General features: G+C 38.0%; 1 protein-coding gene and 1 pseudogene across 1 annotated transcript; one reads left to right on the top strand and one right to left on the bottom strand.

Moving 5' to 3' along the window:
• Window positions 1-2,128: 2,128 nt before the first annotated feature.
• LOC116592050 lies at window positions 2,129-2,299 on the bottom strand (annotated as a pseudogene).
• Window positions 2,300-8,903: 6,604 nt separating this feature from the next.
• On the top strand, window positions 8,904-9,872 carry LOC116589928 (olfactory receptor 11G2-like). The gene has a single exon (XM_032341665.1). The coding sequence runs from the start codon at window positions 8,910-8,912 to the stop codon at window positions 9,870-9,872; it is 963 nt and encodes a 320-aa protein (XP_032197556.1). The 5' UTR covers window positions 8,904-8,909.
• The last annotated feature ends 2,367 nt before the right edge of the window (window positions 9,873-12,239 follow it).

Here is a 12,239-nt window from a genome sequence, read left to right as displayed (position 1 = left end):
GGACCACGAGGGGAGAATTCGAGAGATAAGTGACACCATAAGACGAAACAACATTAGAATAATTGGGATTCCAGAAGAAGAAGAAAGAGAGAGGGGAGCAGAAGGTATACCGGAGAGAATTATTGGGGAGAATTTCCCCAATATGGCAAAGGGAACGAGCATCAAAATTCAGGAGGTTCAGAGAACGCCCCTCAAAATGAATAAGAATAGGCCCACACCCCGTCACCTAATAGTAAAATTTACAAGTCTCAGTGACAAAGAGAAAATCCTGAAAGCAGCCCGGGAAAAGAAGTCTGTAACATACAATGGTAAAAATATTAGATTGGCAGCTGACTTATCCACAGAGACCTGGCAGGCCAGAAAGAGCTGGCATGATATTTTCAGAGCACTAAACGAGAAAAACATGCAGCCAAGAATACTATATCCAGCCAGGCTATCATTGAAAATAGAAGGAGAGACTAAAAGCTTCCAGGACAAACAAAAACTGAAAGAATTTGCAAACACCAAACCAGCTCTACAGGAAATCTTGAAAGGGGTCCTCTAAGCAAAGAGAGAGCCTACAAGTGGTAGAACAAAAGGAACAGAGACCATATACAGTAACAGTCACCTTACAGGCAATACAATGGCACTAAATTCATATCGCTCAATAGTTACCCTGAATGTTAATGGGCTAAATGCCCCTGTCAAAAGACACAGGGTATCAGAATGGATAAAAAAACAAAACCCATCTATATGTTGTCTCCAAGAAACTCATTTTAATCCCGAAGACACCTCCAGATTTAAAGTGAGGGGGTGGAAAAGAATTTACCATGCTAATGGACATCAGAAGAAAGAAGGAGTGGCAATCCTTATATCAGATCAATTAGATTTTAAGCCAAAGACTATAATAAGAGATGAGGAAGGACACTATATCATACTCAAAGGGTCTGTCCAACAAGAAGATCTAACAATTTTAAATATCTATGCCCCCAATGTGGGAGCAGCCAACTATATAAACCAATTAATAACAAAATCAAAGAAACACATCAACAATAATACAATAATAGTAGGGGACTTTAACACTCCCCTCACTGAAATGGACAGATCATCCAAGCAAAAGATCAGCAAGGAAATTAAGGCCTTAAACGACACACTGGACCAGATGGACATCACAGATATATTCAGAACATTTCATCCCAAAGCAACAGAATACACATTCTTCTCTAGTGCACATGGAACATTCTCCAGAATAGATCACATCCTCGGTCCTAAATCAGGACTCAACTGGTATCAAAAGATTGGGATCATTCCCTGCATATTTTCAGACCACAATGCTCTAAAGCTAGAACTCAACCACAAAAGGAAGTTTGGAAAGAACCCAAATACATGGAGACTAAACAGCATCCTTCTAAAGAATGAATGGGTCAACCAGGAAATTAAAGAAGAATTGAAAAAAATCATGGAAACAAATGATAATGAAAATACAACGGTTCAAAATCTGTGGGACACAACAAAGGCAGTCCTGAGAGGAAAATATATAGCGGTACAAGCCTTTCTCAAGAAACAAGAAAGGTCTCAGGTATACAACCTAACCCTACACCTAAAGGAGCTGGAGTAAACTTTCATATTTGAAAATTAAAGTAACTGTTTGTAGCACAAATAGAATGGAATAAAAACCATTGATCCTAAATGATACTTACCAGATTCTATGCAAGATTTTTAATCATTTTTTTCTCCAGAAAAAAAAAAATAATTTTAATATTGGGGCACCTAAGTGGTTCAGCAGTTAAGCACCCTACTCTAGATTTCAACTCTCAGGGTCATGAGATCCAGCCCCACAATGGGCTCTGTACTCAATGGGGAGTCTCTTTCTCTCTCTCTCCCTCTCTCTCTCTTTCTTTCTCTCCTTTGCCTCTCTGCCTGCTCATGCTCTCTCTCTAAAATAAATAAATAAGTCTTTAAACTTTTAAGCTTTAAGCTTTAGTCTAAGCTCAGTATAAGCACTAAATTGAGTTGATGGGCTTGTGTACTTCATAATTAACAAAAAGAGAAATGGAATTTTGTTACAGCTGATTGTTGTACCTACTAACAGTATATTATGATGTGCAAATACCTTGAACTTTATCCTTAAAAATAGCTGACTGTAGATGTGGGGGAAAAGGAGAATATTGTGAAATAAAACACCATCAACTTTCCTGAGGATTTAGTTGTCACTGATGTTGTTTTCTATCCTCTCTTGTGACAAGTTTCCCATATGAAGTGTATGCTTTGATAAGAACAGATAAAACACTTGATTTTAGCCAAAAGGCCGAGAAGCGATTTAAAGTAACCATTGCTGAAAATACAAGACAAGACTGATTGAAATTTGCAAAAAGTTTTTCCCACCTAAACATTGTAAATGGTGATTAGGCGCCTAAGTCAGCACACAATGTCCTATCCAAGCCATGATGTACTTGCTCCTAGTATTGATGTTTTCTGACACCTAATTACAGGTACCAGGAGGGGTGGAAATGGCAAATAAAAAGGAAGAAAAGTAAGCAGAGGTACATATGGATACTCTTGCATGTAATTAACTTGTAAACCTGCTATTTGGTTATGTGAATTCAGCTTACTCCACAGGAGTGGGTTCTCCCTCTTTCAGAGTCAGGGTGTTCTTTCAAGTCTTTCAGAGGGGAAATGACTTCCTCAACAAATAGGTGGCTGGAATTCTTTGTGTGCATAGGTAGGTATGGCTGGAGGAGAGAGGGGGAAAGAGCAGGAAACTCTGAGAAGCAAGACTTGAAAGAGGGCAGGGCTGTGTTGCAGAGGCCTTACTGACCCGGCTACAGACTTAGAGTTTTACACCATGATTAGGGGAAATGTCAAAGGTGTGTCAACAAGTTGTGAGATGTTTAGGATGAAAGCTCCTTCAAGGAGAGCAAGCTGTGCTAAAAGATCTGCTCCTTTGTTGAGGATGAAGAAAACTTGAAGCCCAAGCCCCAAGTGCAGCTTCTCCGCACATTGCTACAGAATGGCCCTCCTATGTTGCCCCTTGGCCAAGAGTATTCTCAGGCATGATAAGTGTCCCATGAGAGGCAGGACTCCTCAGTGAAACTGATGTAACTCAGAACCTGGATCTGAAAGAAGAGGGGGCCATGGTGGTATTGGGAATTTAGTGCCACAGTCCCTTGGCTAAGGTTCTCCAACCAATCTCCAGTTTCTGGTAGGAAGAGAGGAAATCTTTCCCCAAAACACACAACTGGCATTAATGGATTAGAAGTCCAAGAAAAATAATGACACCTTATCTAGGGTTTTGTTTGGCAGAATTTCCCTTGAGCATATGATAGATATGCTGAACAGGTTAGTGAGGGATCAATCACTATTGCATCTCTAGCTGCCTCTAAGAGATTTAAACCCAGTAAAAATATTACTTCTTTCACCACTGGGGGAAAAAAAGACAGAAATGAAAGCACAATGGTCTCCAGAGAAGACAGGGAGTGAGCAAGGGAATAACTAGCACAGACCTGTCTCCTGACACTCTTCCCCTTCTAGAAAAAGTAAATGAATCCTCAAGGAACAAAAGACAAACTCTGCTTATAATTCCTGGATCCTACAGCACATACATTCACTGATCTTCATTCCAACCTACTTTACACCTTCTCTCCAGCTGGTTACTGAAAGGCAACTACTTCTACCCTCAGAAAAGCCTACAAGAAACTAACAGATGTTTCAGTTGGGATTCCCTTTCCTGCTTCAGGGAAGAAGGTAATATCATGCTTAGAGAGGAAAAAAATACTAAAATATAGCTGGAGAATCTACATCTCTGAAAAAAGTTTCCTGCTAATTCTGCTACAGTCTTACAGAAAACATCTGACATTTATTATATGTCAGATATTGACAAAGTGCTTCCACCTTGTCAATTCATTATCTCATTCAGCCATCTTTATACCAACCCTTTGGGGAAGGCATTATCACCGCCATTTGACATTTGAGGAAACTAAGAGATAAGAAATAACTGACCTGTAGAATTTCCTGCAACAATGCAATGTAAGTGCTGGAATTCAAATCCAGGGCTACTTCTATTATACAATTGCCTACTGCTTATCAGCAATAGATAAATACACTTACTTTCAAGGGCTTCCAAGAAAGTTTATATAATGGGATAGAGGGCTATGTATCACTAACTGGTTGCTAGGCTTTTTACAAATATTTAACCCTCAAAATACTCTCTGTAGTCAAAATGCTCACTCTCTCTCCCTTACAGAAAAGAAAACCAAATCATAGAAAAGTGAACATGCATTCACAGATGGAAAGTGGTTGTGGTCCTCCATGGAGCAGCCCCTCCCCGGGCATAAGGCAGAGGGTTATGCTCACGGGGGAATTGTCTGGGGTGGCTGCTTGAAGAATTTAACTAGTGAGGATACCAAGACTTGTACTCCAATGTATTTCTGGGATCAGCTTTAGGGAAAAAGAAGTGAGGATGCATCAAGATAATGGATATTCATTTCCCAAGTTAAAAAATGAAGCTTCTTTTTGTTGTTTTTTTGGTTTTTTGTTTGTTTGTTTGTTTTCTAATTCTCTATCCAAGCAGCCTGAGTGCATACACACACAGTTGAGGCCCCTGTTCTAGTGTTTCACCTCTGAGACCAATTCAGGGGGACCAAACCAACTTAGATGGACAGTTAACATAGCAGCTTCTTTCTTTTTTTTTTTTTTTTTTGGTTTTAAAAAATTTATTTTTTAAAAGTTAACATGCGCATAAAAGGAAACTGAAAAACACAAGAAGCAAAGAACAAAGTCATCCATAATCACAAGCAGTTTAGTTTGACTTCTAGGTCCCATGGGTGTATCTACAAAAGTAAGCATTTTAATGTAATTAAGATCGTAGTTATGTATCATGCTTTTTTACACACCATGAATATTTACCATTTCAAAGTCCCCAAACTATGAGTATTTCGATAACCAAGAATACACTACACCAACTCCATCTGAAAGAAAAAAGTGTAATCCCGCCTTTCTCGGAGACAAAGATTTCAGAGAGGACAAAAATGGCAACAGGCCTCTAGATAAAGATACTGGCAGGGTTACCATTAAAATACTGCATTCCCTTAATGTTCAATTAAAACAGACATAAGTAAGAGTACACGATGTATAATGCTTCTAAAAGAATTCATTAGCAGCTGCTTTCTATGCTTAGGAGCTAATTGAAAAACAGTAACAAAACAGATTAGCACAAATATCTCTATCTTTAACCACATTTAATTTCATTAGACTTAGCATAAAATATTTTTACACATTTCCTCTTCTCCAGGACAGTTTTGTCAGGCTTTTACCTGGAAAACTATTCTACAAGGGAGTTGTCCTATACCTTTTACCTTCATATATAATTATTATTTTTATTATGTTCAGTTAGCTACTGTATAGTACATCATTAATTTTTGCTATAGTGTTCAATGATTCATTAGTTACATATAACACCCACTGCTCATCACAACACGTGCCCTCCTTGATACCCATCACCCAGTTACCCCCTTCCCTCCACCCCTTCCCCCTCTGAATCCCTCAGTTTGTTTCCCAGGGTCCATAGTCTCTCATGATTCATCTCACTCTCTGATTTCTCCTCCTTTGCATTAATTAATACAATATCCAGCCAAGGGTTTTCATTCTAGGATCATATATCATTTCTAGACTTGCAAGTCTAAGTATCCTGTGCAGTCTGGGCATTCTTAGAATAACAACGAACTTCTCAGAGATGAACAGAATTAAGAATTCTGTAGTACAGTTCCCATTCAACCATTTGAGAAACTAAGATGCTAGATCCATAAAAAAATAATTTTTTTAATCAAAAGAATTTAGGCCTTGTCTTTCTACTTGTCCACTCTGCTACCCATCCTTTGGCAGCTGAACAGATCACTTAAACAGAGTATGTTCTGTTACCAAGAACATTCAATCTCTCATAACCCCCTTTCAAATAAGTTCCCTGAAATCTATATCAGAACTCTAGTAACTCAAGGTAAAACACGGAAGTTATTAAATAACACATTCCCGCAAATTTTGCTCGCATTATTTTTTTAAGTTCCCAAGGTGTAAAAATCAGTTTCATATAAATAATATCATTTTAAGACTTAGAACATGTTTCTCCTAAAATGTCTTTTATAGATATTTTTAAAACTTTTATTATTCTCTGCATTATTCTCTGCAATCCATGTGTTTTTCCAGAGTTTTATATGATACATGTATTTCATAATTTAAAAAATATTTTTGAAAAAAAATTATACTACAATTTATTAAATCCCCACTATGTGCCACGACCCTAATCAAACAATGAATTTGACAAGTTCTCTAGCTCATTCAACTGGCAAATGCAATAAATAAGTAAAGAAATAATTTCAGATCTTGATAAGTACTAAAAAGAAAATAAATAGAAATTTAGTAACAAGAGAATGACAGAGGAACTAACATAGAGTGTTCAAAAGAAGAAAGTATTTGTGCTGAAAACTGAAGAATGCGTTCAGATGAGATTCCCAGACAAAAAAAAAGACCTAAAGCAAAAGCACCTGGTCGGAGATGGGCTTGGCTTATGCCAGTATAGGAAGAAGCCCCACGTAACTGAGTAAGTACAAAGAGGGAAAGGCAGATGAGGGGAAGAGGAGGATAAAGGGAAGAAACTGATGAAGTAGGTGAAGGCCGAATCATTTAGGGGCTCATGCGCCATAAATTGGAACTTGGATTTTATTCTAGGGTGGGGAAGTTACTGAATGTTTTTACATAAAGAAATGACATATTTACATTTTTAAAATTTTTAAATTCACATTATTAAAAGGTCACGGATTGCATGGAGCTCTGGGTGTGGTGCAAAAATAATGAATACTGTTATGCTGAAAATAAAAAATAAATTTAAAAAAAAAAGGCAGTATGTCTGTTGTAGAGAACAGGTTAAAAAGAAGCAAAGGCAGGAAGAAAAGAGATCATTCAGGAGGCTTTGTAGTAATCCAGAGAAATAATAGTAGTTTGAACAAGGAGGTGCAGGGGAAACATAGAAAAGCAGATGCATCAAGACAAATTTTAGAAACAGAGCAAATACAAATTGCAACTGAGTTATAAAGGATAAGAGAGAGGGAGATATGATATTAAATGTACAGAAAAAAAAAGAAAGCCCTCAAAGATTTACTCAACTATCCACATTTCCAGTAAAAAAGTGGTCAAATAGATGACTGAGTATAAACTTAGATTTGAGGAAAAGCAGCAAAACAATCCAAACCAAAAACACACAATTAAGACTAAGCAGAAGATCCCTTGAATTGCTTAAATCCAGGTATTATGTCTGTAAATTAATATTATAAACTCACAAGCTTCATAAAATTTTTGTTTTTACTTCTGAGACTGGATAACCTGAGTTCATGTGACTGCAATATCAGTTTTAACATGTTCTACAAAGAGACAGGCAAATTCAGGCAAAAATTTTTCTCCAACAGAGGCAATAAGTCCTGAATAGTTTCATCCTAAATGAAAGAGAGTTGTTTTACAAATTAGAGATTTTTAAATAAAACCTGCTTTCAGTTCCCCTTTATGAGAAATAAATAGATAATCATTTCGAATTTAACCTGAGATCTGATACAGACAAATTTAAAGCTGGGCAAAAGCATACAGAAGAGTGCTCATAATGCAGTCATCATCTCCCCAACCATTCAGACCCTAGCTGAGGCCAGGAAAGCCCTGTGGTAATAGATATTGAGACCAAGATGGCTAGAATCTTAGAATTTCTTAGGGGACACATGACCACCCTTAACCTGGGAATTAAATAAATGTCCTAAACCAACTTGACCAAGAGAAGGGGTTCCAGCATACCACTGCATCCTTACCCCAGAGAACAGATCTTTTCCAATCAGGTCAGATTATTGATGTTAATTTTATTTTCCAAGCCATCCATCCAAATGGCCTTAAGTGCTATTTTTTTTCAGGTAGTTTTCTCCAACAAACTTGATGGATTTGCCCATGAAATTGGTAGATAATGCCATTAGAGAGAATTAGGTTAAAATATAGCCTAAACATCATGTAATTTTTAACTGAAACCAAAAGTCCCACGTTTTTCTTGCTCTGGAATCACATGACTAACAAGGCACCTGACCACAAGCAACTGCATGAACAGGTGACTGTTCATGGAGTTCCTAAAGGCAATGTATTTATCCATTCATTTAAAAAATTACAGAAAGTCTTCTAAAGGCAAGGATCATCTATAGCTCTAGTCACCTCCATGACACTGCTCCTGGACATAACAATAACCTCAGCCTACTCTTACAAAGACATTTGTCAAGAAGAGAGCTAACCCAGTATATTGAGTTTAAGAGGAGAGAAAAAGAATTACACATAATATGGGGTTATGGACATTGGGGAGGGTATGTGCTTTGGTGAGTACTGTGAAGTGTCTAAACCTGGCGATTCACAGACCTGTACCCCTGGGGATAAAAATATATGTTTATAAAAAATTAAAAATTAAAAAGGGACGCCTGGGTGGCTGAGTTGGTTAAACAGCTGCCTTTGCTCAGGTCATGATCCCAGCGTCCTGGGATCGAGTCCCACATCGGGCTCCTTGCTCGGCAGGGAGCCCGCTTCTCCCTCTGCCTCTGCCTGCCACTCTGTCTGCCTGTGCTCGCTTGCGCCCCCTCTCTCTCTCTGATAAATAAATAAAATCTTTAAAAAAAATTTAAAAAAAAAAGAATTACACATAATAATATCAACCTGCATTGCGTTCTACTATCTGGGATAAGCTAAAGGCTATAGGGATTTTTAATCTATTTTGTTCACTGCTATACCTCCAGTATCTAGAAAAAAATACCTCGCCAACAGTAAACATTCAATAAATATTGAATTCATAATGAATAAACTAATCTGTTTCTTCTTTGGACAAAGAAAATGAAACCTCTCCACTGTTCCAGGAATATTCAGTAATTATGGGTTCTTTCATAGCTCCCAGATACATGAAAATCTCCAACACCCTCAACATCTCCAGCACCATCACTGGCTTCATCCTCCTGGGGTTCCCTTGCCCCAGGCAAGGGCAGATCCTCCTCTTTCTGCTCTTCACCCTTCTCTACCTCCTGACCCTCATGGGCAATGGGTCTATCATCTGTGCCGTGCGCTGGGATCAGAGACTCCATACTCCCATGTACATCTTGCTCGCCAACTTCTCCTTCCTAGAGATCTGCTATGTCACCTCCACTGTCCCCAACATGTTGGCCAACTTCCTCTCTGACACCAAGGTCATCTCCTTCTCTGGATGCTTTCTCCAGTTCTACTTTTTCTTCTCCTTGGGATCTACAGAATGCTTTTTCTTGGCTATTATGGCATTTGATCGGTACCTTGCCATCTGCCGACCTCTACACTATCCAACCATTATGACAAGACGTCTCTGTACCAATCTGGTGGTCACCTGCTGGATACTTGGTTTCCTCTGGTTCCCAGTCCCTATCATTGTTATTTCCCAAATGTCCTTCTGTGGGTCTAGGATCATTGACCACTTCCTATGTGACCCAGGTCCCCTATTAGCACTCACCTGTGCCAGAGCCCCAATAATGGAGTTCTTTTGGATGATTTTAAGTTCTTTGCTTTTATTTATTCCTTTCCTCTGCATCATAGTATCCTATACTCTGGTCCTCAGAGCTGTGTTGAGGGTCCCTTCAGCAGCTGGACGGAGAAAAGCTTTCTCTACCTGTGGGTCCCATCTGGCTGTGGTTTCATTGTTTTATGGCTCAGTGATGGTCATGTATCTGAGCCCAACATCTGAACATGAATCTGGGATGCAGAAGCTTGTGACCCTCTTTTATTCTGTAGGAACCCCACTCATTAATCCTGTCATCTACAGTCTGAGAAACAAAGATATGAAATATGCCCTGCAGAAATTTCTAGGAATATAAAAATTTTTACTTTGGTAAAAAAAAAAATCTTTGAGTAATAGCCTACCTTCATACTTCTTCAGGTGAAAAAATATTAATAACCAATACCACTCTGAGAATTGTTCATCCTATTACTGAACTTATTCATTGTGGCTGTTCATACTTTTCCTAGAATCATTAGAGCAAGAAAGGACTCAGAGACATTATCCAATTCCCTCACTTTATAGATGAAGAAGCTGGAGAATGGAAATTTTGAGGGACCTGCTCTCATCATAACTTTATAATGCACAGAATTATTTTTATTTTTTAAAGAGCTGCTCTTTCTATTCATAAAGAAAGAAATACATAATAAACTATAAGAATATATGTTTGCCATTCAGATATGCAGCCATCAAATAGTCTTTCATTTGAGCAGGGAGAAATATGTATATTATTGATAGAAATGTAAACTGGTACAACTTCTACTTAGAACAAATCACAAACAATTTAACAAACTTTAAAATGCATGCTATCCATTAACCCAGCAATTACACTCATTCCTAAATACCTAGTCTACACATACAAGCTCGCATATGTGAAAATATGCATGCAGAAGAATATTCATTGTTGCAGTGTTGTAATAGCAAATTACTAGAAACCACTTAAATGCCCATTTATTGAGACCTGTTTGGGTAACTTATGATATGCCCATGCAATGGAAAATGAAACTTTTTTAAACGAGGGAGTTTAGATGTACAGATATGGTACCATGACAAGTTACTTTGTTAACTGAATAAATGATATAATCTGTCATTTCTGTTTAAAATTATAAATCTGTGCATTTTTTAAAGGGTAGAATATCCTTTTGAAGTATAGATATGAAAACTAACAATGGGTTCACTTGGGAAGAGGATGGAGGGTGTCGTGGATACAAAAGAAAGGAAAAGATTTATTTTCCCCCTGTACCCTTTGTTATCCCAAAGACAAAATTTTATTGATGATGATGATGATGATGACGACGGTGTCATCTCTACCGGCAAATTTTCCAAGAATTGGATACTAAGGAACAGTTCTCCCACAATTCCTGGGCCCCTTGCATAATCTATAAAGGAGGCTGCCTTCCATAACATATGAAGGAGCCAGGATCTAAGAGTCCACAGACATCATTTCATTCAGACTTCTTTGTTCTGAAGAGAGCAAATGGGAATTACTTTGTCATCTGAGAATTTGTGGGAGGAAATAAACTGCATTAAAATTATAACCAGACTCTTTTCAGAACTAATATATTTATATTCTTTATTGCTTACTCATTCAGTAAAAACATTTAATGAGGGATGCCTGGGTGGCTCAATTGGTTAAATTGTCTGACTCTTGATTTTGGCTCAGGTCATGAACTTGGGGTCATGGGATCAAATCTTGTGTGAGGCTCTGAACTCAGCTGGGACTCTGCTTCTCTCCATCTGCCCCTCTTCCCACTCACACACCCTCTCAAAATCAAATATATTAATCTTTAAAAAATTTAATGAACTACATCAATGTAGAAAAGAAAGTCCCTGCATTTGTGAAATTTACAATCTAGTGAGGGAGACCAATAATAATCAGATAAATATATAATTCCAGTTAGTCATAGTAGTATAATTAAGAATGAGGGAGGAAAGAAATTTTGTAATCATGTGTGGTGATTTTAATTAGATTTATTGTGGTGATGATTTTCCAATATGCACATATATCAAATCTTTACATTGTATAACTGAAACATAACCTTGTATGTTAACTATCTCTCAATAAAATATGAATATATGAGTATAGAAAATTTTAGGAAGTGAAATGTCATTCCCTACTACAACACTCAAAAGAGGCAGTAGAGTCTTGTTGCAACACCTAGCTTGATATAAATGGGATGACAGAAATGACAACCCTAAGTCATTCCATTAACATTCACTAACTGCTGGCCTTTCTACATTTCTCAGATACATGAACATTTTAACACTCCAAAATGCTAACACTCTGACTCCTCTCACCCCAAGGAGTTTTGGATCCTTCTCTTTGTGCTCTTCCCTATTTGTCCACTAAAAGCACTACACCCCGCAAGCTCCATTGTGTATGGCTTCCTGCTAAATAAAACTAATGGGAGACACCATCAGGAGATCAGAGGGAAGAAAGAGAAGTTAGCTTCAACACAGCCCATAGACCCAGGAAAATGGATCCCATTATTCCTATGCTTTAGAGTGCCTCCCTCTGCTCACTTTGTTTCCTAACGGTATGGTGACTGACCATGTGACCAACAAAATTTCCCACAGAGGGCCTCACCCTCTCTTTTTCTAGATCAAGCTCTGAGTACTCAGGTCTCTGGAATTTCCTTCTCTAATGGCCCCAAGCCCACTTCCCTGGCCTGTGTGAACATTTTCC

This window comes from Mustela erminea, chromosome 5, assembly GCF_009829155.1.
Source record: "Mustela erminea isolate mMusErm1 chromosome 5, mMusErm1.Pri, whole genome shotgun sequence".
NCBI classification, from domain to species: domain Eukaryota; kingdom Metazoa; phylum Chordata; class Mammalia; order Carnivora; family Mustelidae; genus Mustela; species Mustela erminea.
The sequence above is the reverse complement of the archived record's forward strand: the minus strand, read 5'-3'. Positions and strand labels throughout refer to the sequence as shown.